The 21,296-nt window shown below is 46.8% G+C and overlaps 1 protein-coding gene across 1 annotated transcript in view; it reads right to left on the reverse strand.

Annotated features, from left to right (window-relative positions):
• rab36 (RAB36, member RAS oncogene family) overlaps positions 1–21,296 on the reverse strand; it is a 78,940-nt gene that overhangs the window by 16,511 nt on the left and 41,133 nt on the right. The window contains exons 8-9 of the mRNA XM_038793272.1: positions 17,873–17,954; positions 10,545–10,635 (exon numbers count right to left, since the gene is read on the reverse strand). Of these exons, the coding sequence (XP_038649200.1) occupies positions 10,545–10,635; positions 17,873–17,954 (173 nt within the window). The remainder of the gene's footprint in view (positions 1–10,544; positions 10,636–17,872; positions 17,955–21,296) is intronic.

Consider the following 21,296-nt stretch of genomic DNA (forward strand, 5'->3'; position numbering starts at 1 on the left):
GGAATTGAACCGTGCTGCTGGCCTGCCTTGGTCTGCTTTCAAAGCCAGCGATTTAGCCCAGTGTGCTAAACCAGCCCCTGGTTGTGGAGTGTTTTGAATATGGTACGGTTTTTTTACATGTTTGGAATAAAATACATTTTTAAAAAAATTATGCGCTGTATCACACAAAGTACACAGAGTACCTAATTATGTGTGGAGAATGTTGGCATGAGGAGGTAACATTATTCCAAGACTTTATAGGCTGGCCTCCCATTTTGCAGTCCATATCCACCAAGTCCCATTCAACCATCACCCTTGTGTTCCCTGACCTGCAATAGTTCCTGGTCGGGCAATACCTCAAATTTAAATCTCTTATCCTTGTACTCGCACCTCTCCATGGTTTTGCCCTTCCCCATCTCTTTTTTTTTAATAAACAATTTTATTGAGGTAGTTTTTGGTTTTATAAACAGTTACAGACATCATCAGTAAGAAAGCAAAAAAGGCAAAAGTGTGCAAACATCCACGTACTTTCAATACTTCCATCGTAACATATTGCACAACCATCGTAACATATTGCACAAGCCCTTCCCCATCTCTGTAATCTCCTCCAGCCGCACAACACTGAGATCTCTGCATGCTTCCAATTCTGGCCTCTAACACATCCCAGATTTCCAGCCCTCCACCATTAACAGCTATACATTCATCTGTCTAGATTTCAAATTCTGGAATTTGTTCCATGAACAACTTTCCCTCTTACACCTCGTTTAAGACCTTTCTTAATACCAATTTCTTTGATCAAACTTCTGATCGCAGCCCTATCTTATAAAATGTCGTTTGGTATTGAATTTTGTTGACGACTGCTCCTGTGAAACACTGTGGGATGTTTTACCATGTTAAAGGGACTATATAAATGCAAGATATTATGCATGTTAGATAGAACAAGGTGGCAGGATAATTTCATGGAATGTTGTCGCTGTCTTCAGAGTGCTTTCGAGGGGCAGTATTTTTTTTGAATAATGAACGACTTAATCAGGGAAACAGGGCTGCAACACATTAAAATAATGAGACAATAATATGGCATGGAGAAGTCAGGCACACCCACAAGAGTGGCAGAATGACTGCGATTCTGGCAAGAACCCAGCATCAGCACGGACTGAGCCATACCAACAGGCTTGCTAAATATATTGAAAAGCACATGGCTTACAATACACCAGGGAAGAAAATGTTTGCTGACAGAATGCTCCACTGGGGAACAAATTACCCAATTACTGTGAACTGGTCATGTAATTTGTGAATTAATTTAATTTCCAAATGGGCACATTACATTTTCCACTCATATGTCTGCTCAAATTACTCACTGTAAATTGGAACTTGTTTCCTCGAAAAATATTTATGCAGGCAAAATGCCAGCAAACAATTTCTCTGAGTTACTTGTGCGAATGAAAGAAAAGTTTGATATATAAAATGTTTATTGGATGAACACAGCCCTTGAGAAAGTTTATCCCTCCTTATCCAGTCCAGGGACAGGATGACGCAGGTAGTCATGAAATATTCTCACAGGTTCCCCGGTTTCCTCCTGCACCTCACAGAAGACGGGCGAAACCCTCCGAGGAATGGCATAATCAACCGTATTCTCTGGAAGTTCTGCTGGGCTACTGCTGAAGCTATGGTGGCAGGTCAGGGAGAACCAAGATGGAATTTCAGAGGAGTTGTGGTTTGCTTTGGGAGAAGGGATTTGGTGAATTTATCATGTGGCTTTGAAAACTGACGTTTACCTTCAAGCAATTGGAAAATTTCTGAATACATTCTGGAAATGGGGACCTTCTTCACTGAGCACTGTGAGCACTGGAAATGGTACGCAGAAGGCAGAGGAACAGTTGTAAAGTCAGATACTGAAAAGGTGTGAAAAATGCAAGGTAGTTGCGATGGGTGACTTTAACGTCCCCCATGTTGACTGGGAATCCCTTACAGCCAGGGTCTCGGATGGAGAACAATTTGTTAGATGTGTCCAGGAGAGTGTTTTGAGACAGTATCCTGACAATCCAACCAGGGAGGGGGCCATACTAGACTTGGCATTGGGGAATGAGCCAAGCCAGGTGATTGATGTTTCAGTGGAGGAGCATTTTAGGCTTAGCAACCATAAGATATAATTCCTTAAGATTTCAGGTAGTCATGCATAAGGACAAGCGTGGCCAGCAGATGAGGGTCAATTACATCCAAATTAGACAGGAACTGGGAAATGTGGATTGGGAGTGGCTATTTGAGAGAAAATCCAAGTCTGACATGTGGGAGGCTTCCAAAGGCCAGTTGATTGAAGTGCAGGACAGGATGTCCCTGCAAAAATGAAGGATAGAAATGGCAGGATTCAGGAACCATGGATGACAAGGGAAATTGTAAGCTTAGTCAAAAGGAAAATGGAAGCATACGATAGGTCTAGGCATCTAAAAACTGACAACGCCCTTGTGGAGTACAGTGAAAGTAGGAAGGAACTAAAACATGGAATTAGGAGTGTCATAATATACACATCAGTATATGATGGTGCAGTGACACACACTGACTGACACACTGCAAGACCAATCAACACACACGACACAGCAGCCAATCACCAGTTAGAGCACGCTCACTATAAAGCCAGAGGGCACTAGTTTTCCCGCTCATTCGGGATGCAGCCTCTGAGACAGACAGAGCCCACAGTCAGTAGCACAAACATCCAACATGTGTTAGCAGTATAGGCTGGTCAGATTAGGCATAGGTCTTCAGTCAATCTAACATAGTGTCGACCCACAGTGCAAGTATGTTCAACAGCTCTTAGTTAAATAAAATAGAGTTGTACTATTACAAATGTTGGTAGCTGGCTAAGCGGCGGTCCGGATTTAATCGGACGAAAGAGGTGCTTTATAGAAAAAAGATAAAGTTCGGAATGTTGCTGCCCGCGCGCCTGTGGGTAACTTATTTGGACCGGCACCATTATTTCGATTCCCCGGAGGAGGCGTGGGCCTTCGTGCGGACGGAGAAACTGGACTTGAACTAGGGGTTGGGGGTTGCGAGGTCGGCTGTAAGATATTAGTGCTGGATTCTGCTGTTGCTGTGTTCTCTTTTTCTTCTGTTGTTTTCTTCTTGTTTTAGTACTTTTGCAATTTTGATATGGTTATTTACGGAGGGGTTGTTCTGCTATGTTTTTGTTTTTGTGCTGTGGGGCATTGTTTGGGCTGTGTATCTTGAGGGGAGGGTCGGGGGGGTATGTTGTATTCTATGTCGGAGTGGGGGTATGGAGGGGGGTTGATATTTGGGAGCTGCGTCAGAAAGGTGTGGTGGGGCAGTGCGAAAGCGCGGGCTTTCCTCTGGTTTCCCGCGCTGCGGGGCTGGGGGGCGGAGACGGTGACGGGGGAGGTGGGGCCTTAACTGGTTCTTCCCCGCGCTGGAGCGGTGCCAGGAGGAGGGATAGATTGGGGGATGATCCCACTTCGGGAGGGGTCGGGCTATTGGCGGGAGTTTCCGGGGTCAGCAGAAGTTAGCTGACCCACGGAAGTACAATGGAGGACGGTTCGCGGCTGGGAGGGTTCCTAGCCTGGGGGGGAAGGGAGGGGGGGAAAGGGGAATACCGGGTTGCTGCTGGTAGGGTCAAGAAGGAGCTGGTGGGGGCTGGGGGGACAGAGGTGAGGGGTTGTCGCTATGGGGACGAGCAGGAGGTGCTGGCCTGGGGCGGGCAGTCGACAGGCTATGGCTAGCCGACGGGGGAGGGGGGCGGGACGCCCTCTGATCCGGTTGGTCACCTGGAATGTGAGAGGGTTGAATGGTCCGGTGAAGCGGTCGAGGGTACTGGCTCACCTGAAGGGGCTAAAGGCGGATGTGGCAATGCTTCAGGAGACCCACCTGAGGGTGGCGGACCAGGTCCGCCTGAGGAAGGGATGGGTGGGGCAGGTTTTCCACTCGGGGTTGGATGTGAGGAACCGGGGAGTGGCGATTCTGGTGGGGAAAAATGTGTTGTTTGAGGCATCGGAGGTGGTGGCGGATAAGGGGGGTAGGTATGTGATGGTTAGGGGCAGGCTACAAGGAGAGAAGGTGGTACTGGCTAGTGTGTATGCCCCAAATTGGGACGATGCGGGCTTTATGAGGCGTATGTTGGGACGGATCCCGGATCTGGAGGCGGGAGGTCTGATCATAGGGGGGGGACTTTAATACGGTGTTGGATCCTTCACTGGATCAGTCCAGCTCTAGGACGGGTAGGAGGCCGGCGGCGGCCAAGGTACTGAGAGGGTTTATGGATTAGATGGGTGGAGTGGATCCATGGAGGTTTGTGAGGCCGAGTGCACGTGAGTACTCTTTCTTCTCCCACGTACATAGGGTCTACTCCCGGATAGATTTCTTCGTGGTGAGTAGGGGACTGATTCCGAGAGTGGAGGAGGCCGAGTATTCGGCCATTGCAATCTCCGACCACGCTCTGCATTGGATAGAGTTGGAGATGGGGGAGGTGCGAGACCAACGTCCGTTGTGGCGGTTGGATGTGGGGTTGTTGGCGGAGGAGGAGGTGTGTAGGAGGGTCCGGGCAAGTATTGAGGGGTACCTTGAGGTGAATGATACGGGGGAGGTTCAGGTGGGGATGGTCTGGGAAGCCCTGAAGGCAGTAATTCGTGGGGAGCTGATATCCATCCGGGCACACAGGGAGAGGAGCGAGAGGAGTGAGAGGGATAGATTGGTGGGAAAGATGCTGGAGGTGGACAGGAGGTATGCAGAGGCACCAGAGGAGGGACTGTTGGGGGAGAGGCGCAGCCTGCAGGCTAAATTTGATTTGCTGACCACTAGAAAGGCAGAGGCACAGTGGAGGAAGGCACAAGGGGCAGTGTACGAACATGGTGAAAAGGCGAGTAGGATGCTGGCTCATCAGCTCCGTAAGCGGGATGCGGCTAAGGAGATTGCTGGAGTGAGAGACAAGAGTGGGAATGTGGTGCGGAAGGGGGTAGAGGTGAATGAGGTCTTCAAGGACTTTTACGGGGAACTGTACCAGTCGGAGCCAACGGGGGAGAGGAGGGGAATGGAGAGGTTCCTTGACAGGCTTTCTTTCCCGAAGGTGCAGGAGGAGAAGGTGGAGGGGCTGGGTGCGCCGATTGAGCTGGAGGAGCTAGTTAAGGGGATCGGGCAGATGCAGTCAGGGAAGGCACCGGGGCCGGATGGGTTCCCGGTGGAATTTTATAAAAAGTTTGTGGACCTAGTGGGCCCCTTGCTGGTGCGGACACTCAACGAAGCGTGGGAAGGGGGGACTTTGCCCCCGACGATGTCACGGGCGCTGATCTCGTTAATTTTAAAGAAGGACAAGGACCCCCAGCAGTGTTGTTCATACAGGCCCATATCTCTCCTCAACGTGGATGCTAAGGTGCTGGCAAAAATCCTGGCCACCAGGATAGAGGACTGTGTGCCAGGGGTTGTGCATGAGGACCAGACAGGTTTTGTGAAGGGAAGGCAGCTGAACACGAATGTGCGGAGATTGCTGAATGTCATTATGATGCCGGCGATTGAGGGGGAGGCAGAGATAGTGGTGGCGCTGGATGCGGAGAAGGCCTTCGATAGAGTGGAGTGGGGGTACCTATGGGAGGTGTTGGGGAGGTTTGGATTTGGTGAAGGGTTCATTAGATGGGTAAGGCTGCTATATGAGGCCCCGATGGCGTGCGTGGCCACGAATAGGAGGAGGTCGGAGTACTTCCGGCTTTACCGAGGGACCAGGCAGGGTTGCCCCTTGTCCCCCTTGTTGTTTGCACTGGCAATCGAGCCGCTGGCGATGGCATTGAGAGATTCAGAGAGGTGGAGAGGCTTGGTGCGAGGTGGAGAGGAACATAGGGTGTCGTTGTATGCCGATGACCTGTTACTGTATGTGGCGGACTCGGTGGGAGGGATGACGGGAGTGATGGAGTTACTAGCCGAGTTTGGGATCTTCTCAGGTTATAAATTAAACTTAGGCAAGAGCGAGGTGTTTGTGGTGCACCCTGGAGACCAGGAGGAAGGAATTGGTAGGCTCCCGCTTAGGCGGGCAGGGGAGAGCTTTAGGTACCTGGGGGTGCAAGTGGCCAGGGACTGGGGGACTCTCCACAAGCATAACTTTACCAGACTGGTAGATCAGATGGAGGAGGAGTTCAGGAGGTGGGACATGCTTCCATTGTCGTTGGCGGGGAGGGTGCAGTCCGTCAAAATGATAGTTCTTCCGAGGTTCTTGTTCCTTTTTCAGTGCCTGCCCATATTTATCCCCAGGGCCTTCTTTAGGAGAGTGACCGGCAGTATTCTGAGCTTTGTGTGGGCACATGGGACTCCGAGAGTGAGGAGGGTGTTCCTGGAGCGAGGAAGGGATAGAGGCGGGCTGGCGCTGCCCAACCTTCTGGGGTACTATTGGGCAGCCAATGTGTCAATGGTGCGTAAATGGGTGATGGAGGGGGGAGGGGCGGCGTGGAAAAGAATGGAGATGGCGTCATGTAGAGGTACGAGCCTGGGTGCCATGGTAACGGCACCGTTGCCGCTCTCCCCTAAGAGGTTTACCACGAGCCCGGTGGTGGCGGCAACCCTAAAAATCTGGGGACAGTGGAGACGGCATCGGGGGGAAACAGGGGGCTCGATGGAGGCTCCACTGGGTGGCAACCATCGGTTCATCCCGGGGAACACGGATGGGGGATTCAGGGGGTGGCAAAGGGCGGGCATCAGCAAATTGAGGGACCTGTTTATTGGCGGGAGGTTTGCGGGCCTGGGGGAACTGGAAGATAAATTTGGCCTTCCCCAGGGGAACATGTTCAGATACCTGCAGGTAAAGGCGTTTTGCTAGGCGACAGGTAGAGGGATTCCCTTTGCTGCCCTTGCAGGGGACGATGGACAGAGTGCTTTCGGGGGTGTGGGTAGGAGAGGGGAAGGTGTCTGACATCTATAAGGTAATGCAGGAGGTGGAGGAGTCGTCAGTGGAGGAGCTGAAGGCTAAATGGGAGGAGGAACTCGGGGAGCAGATAGAGGACGGGACTTGGGCGGAGGCCTTGGAGAGAGTCAACTCTTCCTCCTCATGTGCGAGGCTTAGTCTCATCCAATTTAAGGTGCTGCACCGGGCCCACATGTCCGGGACTAGGATGAGTACGTTCTTCGGGGGTGAGGACAGGTGCACCAGATGTTCGGGGAGTCCTGTGAACCACGCCCATATGTTCTGGGCATGCCCAGCACTGGAAGAATTCTGGAAGGGGGTGGCGGGGACGGTGTCGAGGGTGGTTGGATCCAGGGTCAAACCAGGGTGGGGACTCGCGATTTTTGGGGTTGGGGTGGAGCCGGGAGTGCAGGAGGCGAAAGAGGCCGGTGTCCTGGCCTTTGCGTCCCTAGTAGCCCGTCGAAGGATTCTGTTACAATGGAAGGATGCAAGGCCCCCAAGCGTGGAGACCTGGATCAGTGACATGGCGGGATTTATAAAATTGGAAAAGGTCAAATTTGCCCTGAGAGGATCAATACAAGGGTTCTATAAACGATGGCAGCCTTTTCTGGACTTCCTGGCTCAGAGATAGGTAACTGGGTCAATAGCAGCAGCAACCCGGGGGGGGGGGGGGGGGGGGGGGGGGTTCGCTCCCCGAGTTCCTCCTCCCATTTAGCCTTCAGCTCCTCCACTGACGACTCCTCCACCTCCTGCATTACCTTATAGATGTCAACAATTTGCGTTGTTGTTAAAATGCTGGGTTGTTCATGGGGATGGGGCGAATGTATATGATTGTTAATATTATTGTTATTTTCGGTATTTTACTAAGGTGCGTCAATGTTGTATAAAATCTAAATTTCTCAATAAAAATTATTAAAAAAAAAAAACAAATGTTGGTAGCCTGTCTATGTTGCTGCTAAGGTAAACGCAGTCTCCACAGATCCAGAGTACCCAACACATCAAAGAGGGCTAAAAGGGGCCATGAAATGTCTTTAGCAAACATGATGTGGAGATGCCGGCGTTGGACTGGGGTGAGCACAGTAAGAAGTCTTACAACACCAGGTTAAAGTCCAACATGTTTGTTTCAAACACTAGCTTTCGGAGCACTGTTCCTTTCTCAGGTGAATGAAGAGGTTTGTGGCTTTAGAAAACTTTACTTTAGCAAACATGGTCAAGGAGAATCCCAAGACTTTTTATGCATATATTAGAACAAGAGGGTAGCAAGAGAAAGTGTAGGCACACTCGAGGACAATGGAGGGACGTTATGCAAGGAACCACAGGAAGTGGGTGAAATCCTTAATGAGTACTTTGTATCGGTATTCACCAGGGAGAAGGAATGACGGATGTTGAAGTCAGGGATAGTTGTGTGAACTCTCTTGAGAACGTCAATATATCAAAGGAGGAAGTGTTGAGTATCCTAAATTGCATTAAGGTCGACATGTCCCTGCAGCCGGATGGGATCTATACCAGCTTACTGCGGGAGGCAAGGGGAGAAATAGTTGGGGCCTTAACTGATATCTTCACATTCTCTTTGACCATAGAGGAGGTTCCAGAGGACTGGCGAATAACCAATGTTGTTCCCTTGTTTGAGAAAGGAAGCAGGGATAAGGCAGCAAATTATAGTCCGGTGAGCCTGATAACAGTGGTGTGAAACTTTTGAAAAAGATACCGAGGGTCAGGATATATGCACATTTGGAGGAAAATGGACTAGTTAGTGACAGGCAGCATGCTTTTGTACGGGGAAGGTCATGTCTCACCAACTTGATTGAGTTTTTTGAAGAGGTGACAAAGAAAATTGATGAGGGGAGGGCTGTGGATGTAGCTGAAATGGACATGAGTTTGACAAGGTCCTAAATGGCAGACTGGTACAAAAAATAAAATCACATGGGATTCGGGGTGAGCTGTCTGGATGGATACAGAACTGTTTTGGTTATAGAAGACAGAGAGTAACGGTAGAAGGGTGTTTTTCAGAATGGAGATCTGTAGCTGGTGGTGTTCCGCAGGGATCAGTGCTGGGATCTCAGTTATTTGTAGCATATATAAATGATCTGGAGGAAAATAAGGGTGGTCTGATTAGTACTTTTGCGGATGACCTGAAGATTGGTGGAGTTGCTAATAGTACCGGGGATTGTCAGAGGATACAACAGGATTGGAGACTTGGGTACAGAAATGGCAGATGGAGTTTAATTCGGATAAATGCGAGGTGATGTATTTTGGAGGATCAAATCTCGGTATGAATTATACTGTAAATGGCAGAACCCTTAGGAACATTAACATACAGAGGGATCTGGGCATGCAGGTCCACAGTTCCCTAAAAGTGGCAACACAGGTGGCGAAGGTGATTAAGAAGGCATCTGGCATGCTTGCCTTCGTCAGCCGGAGCATTGAGTACAGGAGTTGGGAAATCATGTTGCATCTATATAAAACCTTGGTTAGGCCTCATTTGGAGTATTGCATGAAGTTCTGGTCACCACATTATCAGAAGGACGTGGAAGCTTTGGAGAGAGTGCAAAGAAGGTTCACAGGATGTTGCCTGGTCTCGAGGGTGTTGGCTATGAGGAGAGGTGAATAAACTAGGATTGTTTTCACTGGAAAGACAGAGGTTGAGGAGAGACCTGTTAGAGGTCAACAAAATTATGAGAGGCACAGACAGGGTGGATACTAAGAGGCTTTTTCCAAAGGTGGAAGTCAATCACAAGGGGGCACAGGCTCAAGTAAGAGGGGAAACATTTAAGGGAGATGTGCGGGGTAAGTTTTTCATGCAGAAAATGGTGGGTGCCTAGAACATGCTGCCAGAGGATGTGGTGGAAGCAGGCACATTCGCAACATTTAAGAGGTACCTGGATGAGTACATGAATAGGGAGGAAATAGAGGGATCCGGACTGAGTGAGGACAAAGGTCTTTTATTTAGTTAGGGCACCATGATCGTCACAGGCTTGGAGGGCCGAAGGGCCTGTTCCTGTGCTGCTCTTTTCTTTGTTCTTTAATATACCTTGGGAAGGATTTACCCAGAAACTCCTCACAGCGGGAGGAGGCCCCGCCATTGGCCAGCAGCGGGATCTTCTGGTCCCGCCGTTGTCAATGGGGTTTCTCTTTGAATGCACCCCTTGCTGCCATGAAACCGCATTGGGGGTATGCCATCGGTGGGTCCGGAAGATCATACCGTTGTGAATGGCTGGAAAATCTCCTCCCCCACCATGTCTAAACAGGTTTGTAATCACCTTTCACTACTTGATTGGAAATCCTCTAACGTTTCCATTGTGTGTGTACCCTACCAGCTTTTTAGATCACTGCACTTCTCCCATTTTGACCACTCATGCATTCTCAATTTTAACTGTTCCATCATTGGTGGTTTTGACTTCAGCTGCCTTGGCCTAAACTTTGAATTTACTCCTTATACCTCTCTGCCTCCCTATCTCTCTCACCTTCTTAAACCTCTTTGGCTCAGCTTTTGGCCATATGTCCCAATACCTCCTTATTTGGCTTGGTATCAAAACTATTTTTAATAATCTTTTTGTTCAGAACCTTGGGACATTTTGCAACATACACAAGTGCTGTATAAATGCAAAATGTTGTTTGTGTGCACACGCTGGTTCTGCAGTGCACATGTACAGCTGCCAATGCTAATCCAAACACTCACCTGTTTTAGAAGACACAGGCCAATACTCTGCTTGTATCTCAGTGGCTATTTTAATGGCATCAGCTTCTGTTCGCTCATATTCAGCCTGTGACTGGGAGATAAACACACAAAAAATGACAGCGATATTAGATCAGTTGACCAAAAGATCTACAAGGTGGGTTTTAAGGAGCTTCTTAAAAGAGGAAAGTGAGAGAGAGAGATAAAGAGATGTAGGGAAGGTATACCGAAGTTTAGGATTAAGGCAACTGAAGGCATTACCGCCAATGGTGCAGTGATTAACATCAGAGATGTTCAAGGGGTTAGAATTAGATAAGCACAGATATCTTGGGAGAGTTGTGACACTAGAGGAGGTTACAGTGATATGGATGGGTGAGGCCATGGAGGGACTTGAAAACAAGGACGGGAATTTTAAAACCAAGACGTTGCTTCACTGGGAACTAACGTAGGTCAGTGAACACAGGGGGATAGGTGAATGGGACTTGGTGTGAGTTAGGACACGGACAGCAGAGTTTTGAACAATCCCAAGTTCATAGAATGTAGAATATGAGGGGCCAGCCAGGAGTGCATTGAAATCATCAAATTTAGAGACAACAAAGGTGTGAATGATGGCTGTAGCAGCAGAGAAGCAGAGGCAGGGATGAAGTTGGGTGATCATTATGGAGGTGGAAATAGGGCAGTCTTAGTGATGACATATATATTCAGAACTTCATCTCAGGGTCAAATAAAGCATCCAGCTCACAAACAGTCTGCTTTAGTCTCAGACAGTTACCAGGGAGAGGGATGGAGTCCGTAGCTAGGGAATGGAGTGGGAACTGAAAACAACTTGGTGCAACTATTAAAATGGACAAAAAAATTGAATAGTTCAATGAATATATTGTTGGACAATATTATGGCTCATCTAAAAGCTTTCCTTCAGTCGTACATCGATCAGGACATTAATCTCCTGGTAGCTCAGTATAGTGCAATGTCTGTGAATTTCACTTTGAAATTAAACTTTGTAAAATGTCTTTTGTTGCATTATACCATTTTGATAAATTTTACTTGCACAGGAATTCAGGTTAACCAGTAATGGGTCTCAAAGGTCCTAAGGCCCATTGTATTTAGCCTCAATGGATTAAAATCACGAGCAACAAAATATTGACCAGAAATGATTCTGTACATTGAAAAAGCTTTTTTCGTACAAATTATATAGAGTGAAGGCCTTGCAAAACCAGTCAAACATTCAGAACTTCATCTCAGGGTCAAATATAGCACCCAGCTCACAAACAGTCTGCTTTAGTCTCAGACAGTTACCAGGGAGAGGGATGGAGTCCGTAGCTAGGGAATGGAGTGGGAACTGAAAACAACTTGGTGCAACTATTAAAATGGACAAAAAAATTGAATAGTTCAATGAATATATTGTTGGGCAATATTATGACTCATCTAAAAGCTTTCCTTCAGTCGTACATCGATCAGGACATTAATCTCCTGGTAGCTCAGTATAGTGCAATGTCTGTGAATTTCACTTTGAAATTAAACTTTGTAAAATGTCTTTTGTTGCTGAAATTATACCCAAGATGTTTAAGAGGACATTTGTTAATTAATAATGAAATGACACTGCATTATACCATTTTGATAAATTTTACTTGCACAGGAATTCAGGTTAACCAGTAATGGGTCTCAAAGGTTCCAAGGCCCATTATATTTAGCCTCAATGGATTAAAATCACGAGCAACAAAATATTAACCAGAAATGATTCTGTACATTGAAAAAGCTTTTTTCTTACAAATTATATAGAGTGAAGGCCTTGCAAAACCAGTCAAACATTCAGCAACCCTCACGGGGTACCTGGGACCTGTGTGATAAAGGCTCGCATCAGATTGGAGAATCAATGGTGACAGTGGAAATTATGAACCAGAAAGTGCTAGTTAGAAAGGCAATTCGATGTTAGATCAGAAAGAAAAATGAAGAAGGATTGAGAGCCAATCAGAAAGAAAGTTACATTTAAAAAACCTCCAACAATAATTAAAAGCTGAAGGAATGAGATTTCCCATTGGTAAAAATAAATTTTCAGTGCAAGGGAGATTGTTTGTCAGTAATTAAGATTTACAACATTGATAAACAGGTGCTTAGATTAGAATGGATGTGTCCTAACTTTCAACTGTGAGTTTAGTCTGTATTCAGGATGTCCGTATGGAAGGATGTGCTGACCTTGGAAAGGATCCAGAGGAGGTTCACAAGAATGATCCATGGAACAAAGGACTTATATGAGGAACGGTTGAGTACTCTGGACATGTACTCGATTGATTTTAAAAGGATGAGGGAAGATCTCATTGAAATTTACAGAATACTGAGAGGCCAAGATAGAGTGAACGTAGAGTTTCCACTAGTAGGAGAAACTAGAACCTGAGGGTACAGGCTCAGACTGAAGGATAATCCTTTAAAACAGGGATGAGCAGGAATTTCTTCAGCCAGAGAATGGTGAATCTGTGGATCTCATTGCCACAGAAGGCTGTGGAGGTCAAGTTGCTGAATGCCTTTAAGACAGCGATAGATAGGTTCTTGATTAAAAAGGGGTTATGGGGAGAAGACAGGAGAATGGGGATGAGAAACATATCAGCCATGATTGAATTTTGGAGAGACTCAGTGGGCTGAATGGCATAATTCTACTCCTATGTCTTCTGGTATTATGCACAATGTAAGTCAGTGCAGCAATCTGGAACATACAACACAGTGCAACAAACAGGTCAAAAACAACAAATGTTCTCTCACATTTTAACTCATCTGTGTGGCTAGACAGCAATCCTAAAGGATGCCAATTAAACAGACTGCTTGGGTTGGAGGATATCGACTTTCTGGAGTGTTGACGCAAGCGGAGAGGCTGGAAAGCTTGCATGTGATGCCAAGAGGCAGTGAGGAGTCCAGCACCAACTAGGCATGGAGCTTTGCGCAGAGCTTTGAGCCCATCCTTTTGAGCATGAAGTGGTGGCCAACTTTCTTTTCACATTTATGGACCCAATTGTGACGGTTCCAGTGTGGCACACAAAGCTTCCGCCAAAAGTCCACCACACAGGAAGTTATGCAGAGTTCTGCCATTGTGGCTTTGGATACCAATTTCAAAAGAGTTGAAAGCTCTCACGACAGTCCAGCAATCTGTCCTCCAATGGATGACTAGGATTGCTGAAGCACAATCCTGGAGGAGTGGCAGTGGATCCATGGAACATAAACCTGCCTCTCCTCTCCACCAGGGAACGTTGCGAACATGGACTTGGCTCATTCATGTGCTATATTATCGACAGATAGCCTTTGTTTCCCAGTAGCCCTCCTTTGGTTTACTGGGGTGGTTCAAATGCAGCTGGCACGGCAGATTGAACACATCTTGATGCTGCCAAGATCCTAGGCACTGACCTGAATGATGATCTGCCTATGCACCCAGCTGTATATTGAGGGAGTGGCATCTCTTTCAGTCCCGGAACATGGCAGAATTGTTAAAGCAATGTGCATACAGCCATTGGTGCTCTGCGTCAGGAGAAAGCCTGAAAACCTTACAAACTTTTGAGCTAACCCCATTTGTTTCTCTCTGGCAAGAGAGGGAATGAAGTTAAACTATCTCTTTGAACAAAGCACATCAGTAACTTCCATTATGAGCAGAGGACTACAAAGATTTTTTTTTGTACCTTCAGCACCAAACTGGAAGGAGTCAGGCCCATTAAAGTTCATAATTAATGTCACCATCATGTCCACCGGCAATGTGGTCCTCACCCTTCTCCGGGTTTAGAGTTGCGACTGATAGATTTCACTGATAAATTCCTTAGATTTTTCAAACATTGGTTGCTGAGGTTCAGATCAGAAAATTGGTCTCTGAGTGGATATGTTCTCCTGCTGACAGTCTTTCTCTCCCATCCTCCTCCTCTCTTTTCCAGCAGCTTGTCATAGAGTCAACAAAAAAAGAGGCCCTTTGATCTACTGTCTCTGCACCACCCATCACGCACCCATCTATTCTTTAAAAAAAAATAAATTTAGAGTACCCAATTCATGTTTTCCAATTTAGGGGCAATTTAGCGTGGCCAAAGGGGCAGCACGTGGCACAGTGGCTAGCACTGGTACTGCGGCGCAGAGGAACCGGATTCGAACACCGGCCCTGGGTCACTGTCTGTATGGAGTTTGCACACTGTCTGTGTGGGTTTCACCCCACAACCCAAAGATGTGCTAGTTAGGTGAACTGGACACGCTAAATTACTCCTTAATTGAAAAAAAATAATTGGGTACTCTAAATTTATTTTAAAAAATTTAGCGTGGCCAATCCACTTACCCTGCACATTTTTGGGTTGCTTACCCACGTAAACACGGGGAGAATGTGTAAACTCCACATGGACAGTGACCCAGAGCCGGGATCGAAAGCACCTATCTATTCTAATCCCTTTTTCCAGCACTTGGCCCAGTAGCCTTGTAAGCTTTGACATTTCAACTGCTCACCTAAATGCTTCTTAAAAGAGTTCCTGCATCTACCACCCTTTCGGTCAGAGTTCCAGATTGCGACCATCCTCTGGGTGAAAAAGGTTTTCCTCAAAACATCTCTCCTGCCCATTACCTTGAAACTAAGTCCCCTGCTTATGGATACCTCTACTAAGAGAAAATGTTTTTCTATTGATATCCTTCATAATTTGTATACCTCAAGCAGATTCCCCCTTGGCCTTTTCTGCTCAAAGGAAAACAACCACAGCTAAACCAGTCTCTCTTCATAGCTGGAATGCTCCAGCCCAGGCAACATCCTGGTGAATCTCCTCCAGTGCAATCACATCCTTCCTATAGTGTGTGGTGACCAGAACTGCACACATTACTCAAGCTTTGGCCACAAAACGTTTTAGTCAGCTCCATCATACCCTCCCTGTTCTTATATTCTATGCCTCGGCTAATAAAGGCAAGTATCTCATATATCTTCTTAACCACGTTATGCACCTGTCCTGCTGCCTTCGGGGATCTTTGGACATGCACTACATGATTACTCTGGTCCTCTGTTCCTCCTCGGGTCCTACCATTCATTGTGATTTAATTTGATTTGATTTATTTATTGTCATGGGTACTGAGATACAGTGAGAAGTATTATTCTGCGTACAGTCCAGACAGATCGTCCATACATGAAAAAACATTAGACATACGATAAATACACAATGTAAATACTTGGATACATTGGGTGAAGCATACGGAGTGTAGTACTATTCAGAAGAGAAGATGGGTGGAGAGATCAATTCAATTCATAAGAGGGTCATTCAGGAGTCTGGTAACAGCGGGGAAGAAGCTGTTGTTGAACCTGCTAGTGCGTGTTCTCAGACTTTTGTAACTCCTGTCCAATGGAAGAGGTTGGAAGAGACAATAGATGGGTGATTATGCTGCCTGCTTTCTCAAGGCAGCGGGAGGTGTAGACAGAGTCAATGGATGGGAGGCAGTATCGCATGATGGACTGGGCTGTGTTCAAAACTCCCTGTAGTTTCTTACAGTCTTGGGCCAAGCAGTTGCTATACCAGGCTGTGACGCAGCCAGATAGGATGCTTTCTATGGTGCATCTGTAAAAATTTGTAAGAGTCAATTTGGACATCCCAAATGTCCTTAGTTTCCTGAGAAAGTGTAGGCGCTGTTGTGCTTTCTTGGTTGTAGCGTTGAAGTGGGTGGACCAAGACAGACTGTTGGTGATGTGCACACCTAGGAATTTGAAGCTGGCAACCATCTCCTCCTCGGCATAATTGATCAGGGCAGCACGGTAGCACAGTGGTTAGCACAGTTGCTTCACAGCTCTGGGGTCCCAGGTTTCATTCCCGGCTGGGTCACTGTCTGTGTGGAGTCTGCATGTTCTCTCCATGTCTGCATGGGTTTCCTCCGGGTGCTCCGGTTTCCTCCCACAGTCCAAAGATGTGCGGGTTAGGAGGATTGGCCATGCCAAATTGCCCTTAGTGTCCAAAAAGGTTAAATGGGGGTTACGGGGATAGGGTAGATACGTGGACTTGAGTAGGGTGCTCTTTGTAAGGGACGATGCAGACTCGATGGGCCAAATGGCCTCCTTCTGCACTGTAAATTCCATGATCTGTGATGCAGACAGGGGTGTGTACAATACTTCCCTTCCTGAAGTCAATGACCAGCTCCTTAGTTTTGCTGCCATTGAGGGAGATTGTTGTGGTTAAACCACGCCACTAGGTTCTCTATCTCCTTCCTGTACTCTGACTCATCGTTGTTCGACATTTCACCCACACCGGTCATGTCATCAGCAAACTTGTAGATGGAGTTAGAGCCAAAATTTGCCAGACAGTCATGTGTGTATAGAGCGTTTAGTAGGGGGCTAAGTGCGCAGCCTTGCGGGGCCCTGGAATTGAGGACTCTCGTGGAGGAGGTATTGTTATTTATCCTTACTAATTGTGGTCTATGGGTCAGGACGTCGAGGATCCATTTGGAGAGGGAGGAGCCAAGTTCTAGGCTTTGGAGTTTTGATAAGAGCAAGGCATTCTCTTGTCTTGCTAGTCCTCCCAAAATGTAACACTTCACACTTTTCAGGGTTAAATTCCATTTGCCACTGTTCAGCCCATCCGACTAGTCAGTTTATACCGTCCTGTAATCTAATGTTTTCCTCCTCGCTATTTACCACACTACCAATTTTCGTGTCATCTGTGAACTCAATGATCATGCCTCCCACATTCATGTTTAGATCATTAAAGTACACTGAAAACAGTAAAGGAGTCGGCACCGATCGCTGCAATACACGCTGGACACAAGCTTCCAGTCACAAAAACAACCTTTGACCACTGCCTTCTGCCTCCCGCCACAAAGCCAATTTTGGATCCTATTTGCCAAATTGCCCTGGATCCCATGAGCCTTCATGGGGCACGATCGATAGGCCATGTTGCGCCGGTAAAGCAGCTCGCCATAGTGATGGGGTGGAGGTCGGGGCTCGCTTCAGGGGCCTTGGAGATCGGGACTCCGTTGAGGCCCCTCATACAACGTGAGTCATGTTGAATAGCCATGTGTTTCTCTGCACTGTGAGCGCTGGGAAACACACGGCTAAACGCGCTCGCTATGGGACATTGTTCCCATTTGGGTGAATCGTGCCCATGATCAGTCTAAGTATGCACATGCCAACCACCTTACTGTTTGCTTCATGTCAGAAATGTACGTGCGCATTGCGGACTCCATTTTGGAAGCCTCAGGTCACTTCAAGCATCAAGAAAAAAAAGCGCTATTAGGCCCAATATCATCCCCAAGGCATCATAGCCACAGTTTCAACAGATTTATTCAGGGTGGAATGTCAGGTTCATCAGACATAGGTCACTCATAAAGCTACGAGGAAAATAACGACTACTCACCAATAAGTCTTTCTTAGAGCCCACAAGAAATATGGTACTTAAACCCTGTTCATTTTCCTTTAGTGCATCCTCCAGCCACTGCCTACAGCAATAAAAGGGTATTATTGTCTTTGAGAAAATGATAAAGGTAGTAACCCTAATGCAGGTTAATTATTACATTTAAGTTACAAACAAAGGTAAAGGAATTTGCACTTATTCTCGTTGCAAAGTCAGATACCATGAGTGATCTAATTGACATTGGTGAGATAATAAGGGGAAATAATGAAGTTGTTCACTCTATCATAGATATATGTTAAAACTGAGGGAGTTAGAAGTATAACAGACTGATTGAAAACATTGAAGTTTACTTTTTTTTACAATTTCAAAAAGTAAATAGGTAATCTTTATTCTGAACGGACTAAAATCTTCTCTCACCCACCCAAGGCTAGTAGCAGACCAGAAAAGTTATTTTACTTATATACATGGAATACTGGGCGGAATTCTCCGCAAGGCCCGACGCCGTTGTGAAACCCGGAGAGGTTCACGACGGCGTCGGAGGCGGTTCCTTTCCCCCTATCCCCCCCCCTTACCCCCCCGGGGGGGGGGGGGGGGGGGCTAGGAAGGCCGTGCCGTAAATCTCGGCCGCGGGTCCTTGTCGCTGGCGTCAAGGCCCGGTGCGCTGACAATGACGCGGCCGGCAGGCCTAATGACGTCAGCCGCGCTGCGTAGGTTGGCCGGCTCCAACCCGCGCATGCGAGGCTGACTTCACGACGGCTTATGGCTCAAACCCATGCATGCGCGGTTACCGTCTTCCCCTCCGCTGCCCCGCAAGACGTGGCGGATTGATTTTGCGGGGCGGCGGAGGGGAAAGAGTGTGTCCTTTTGAGACGCCGGCCCGACGATCGGTGGGCACCGATCGTGGGCCAGTCCCCTCCCGAGCACGGTCGTGGTGCTCACTCCCCTCTCCGTCCCCCCAAGCTCCATACTCACCTTTGGCGCGCTGTTCACGCCGGCAGCGACCAGGTGTGGTTGCCGCCGGCGTGAATCGGTCGGGAACAGCAGGCCACTCGGCCCACGATTCTCCGATCGGCATGTCGCAAAATGCGACACGCCATTTTGGGGTGTGTGGGAGAATCGCGGGGGGTGCCAGAGCGGCACTCCCGCGATTCTCCCCCCCGGCGTGGGAGCGGAGAATCGCACCAACTACCGTTGTATCAAAAGACAGTTCAAACAGGTTTCCAAAACATTATTGTACAATTCACTTGCCGTAGTCTGCAAAACGGCAGCTGCATACACCCGCTTAAAAAGGCAGCTTACTTGGTTTTCAAAACAATTCTTGCCCCTCATCTCAAAGAAATGTATCACTTAGTTTGAAATATAAACCCTTGCTTATGGGCGATCCAACAGAACACATTAACCTCCACATCACATAGGAAACCTCAAGTGTAACAAGTGTAGCTGGATACTTGAGGTAGCACCACATTCGTCAGAAGAAAAAAGTTATTTGAAGAACGGTTACAGTTGAGGTTACACATAGCCCATTTACTGCTGAACGTCAGGCTACAATTATCAGGACAGTACATTTTGTTACAAGATCTTGAATCTTATCTTGAACCGTCTGACAAAGTGCTTCAGCCAAGTTATGAAGACTGCAACAATACCATGGAAGTTGCCCATAGCCTGAAGCCGGACAAAGCAACTGTTTTTTTCCTTGGTCAGAGCCCAAGTCAAAAAGGAAAACTTAACTCGGAAACACTTCAGGCGAATATCGGAAAGTCTTCGGCGAAACAAGAGGATTACCAATAAAAAATACATCATAAAGTACAGGCAGGAGCAACACAACCTTCTCATTACAAAAATAAACTCAAAAGGGAATGTTAAAAAAAAAACACTGACTGAACCTGGCAGCAAACCCGACCCACACGTCTGATAACTGCCACCCCCCCCAAAAAAAAAGTCAGGCAAGAAACCCAAAAAGTAAAATAAAATGACCAAGACCTCGTAGCAAACCCCAACCCACCCACAACTGACAGAAACCCCCTTCAAAAAAATTCAGGCAAGTAAACCAGCAAAGTAATGAAAAATTAGATGTAAGAATTTTTTTTCAAAAAAGCACATGCTTCAACCAGTAACAAAAGAAAATAAAAGGAGGGGGCAGAATAGAAACAAAACAGAGCGAAGGAGGGAGAATGAACGTAGAGGAAGGGAATGCCAGGCGTTCCTTGTGTCCGCCTGGGGGAGGGGGGAGAGAGAAACAAAACAGGAGGGGGATGGAGGGGTTGTCAGGGGTCCCCTGGAAGTTTACTTTTTTAAATGAGTTTGCAAGGCACTTCTGCATTATATTACCTGTAAAGAATCAATATATGTGCCTCCATGGAAATACTTTTCAGTGGAGAAACATTCAAAAAAAAAGACTAGAGTGAGATAGGAGAGATGACCAAAAGCCTGGCCATAAAGACAAGTAACATTGGATTTGCAAGTTAGTTGGCTATGGTTTTCATAGGAGCTGCTTGTAATTTTCTACTTTGGCACAATGATTTTTAGATTTCTATTGGAAGATCTTAATTTGAATTTCAGCCTTAACAGAGATTCTGCCATGGCTTCCCCTTCTTCCTCTTTTTACTCCTCACAAAAAACTATTGGGTGGGAAATGATTTTGCCAGACAAAGCAAACCTGCTGAAGGAGGGGAATCATGTCAGAATTAAGTCAACACAGGTTATTTGGGTTACTTTTGGTATATTATCACTATCGGTTGCCTATTGTTGGAGCTCCTATGATGGTCGACCATCTTTAAAAATTTGGCAGATGAAGCACAAAATATGACGTTGCCGACTTTGGCAGGAAGAAAAGAAAAACAATATTATTTAAATGGCAAGATACTGCAGAATGGAGCTTTACAAAAGGATCTGGGTCTATTCTACACGAATCACAAAAAATTAGCGTGCAGATACAGCAGGTAATGAGGGAGGCAACTGGAATGTTGGCCTTTATTGCAAGGGAGGTGAAGTATAAAAGAAGGGAAAATCTCCTACAATTGTATACGGTATTGGTAAGATTGCACCTAAACAAAACCATACGAACATAAGAAATAGGAGTAGACCAGATGGTCCAGTGAGTCTGCTCCGCTATTCAATCTCATCATGGTTGATCTACGGTTTTGGTTCCATTTTCCTGCCACTCCACATCTCCCTTAATTATTGCCCCCTAATTCTGAGACTGTGTCCCCTGTATTTTAGGTTCTCTGATCAGCAGAAACAATCTTCAAAGCATTCATCCTATCAAGCCATATCAGAATTGTGTAGTTTTCAATGAGGCCACCTCTCATTTACTCAGCCTCTCATCAGAGGACAACCCCCTCATCCCAGGGACCAATTTTGTGAATCTTCACTATACCTCCCCCGATGCGAGTATGTCCTTTCTTAAATGCGGAGACCAAACCTGTTC

Source organism: Scyliorhinus canicula, chromosome 1 (assembly GCF_902713615.1).
Source record: "Scyliorhinus canicula chromosome 1, sScyCan1.1, whole genome shotgun sequence".
Lineage (NCBI taxonomy): Eukaryota > Metazoa > Chordata > Chondrichthyes > Carcharhiniformes > Scyliorhinidae > Scyliorhinus > Scyliorhinus canicula.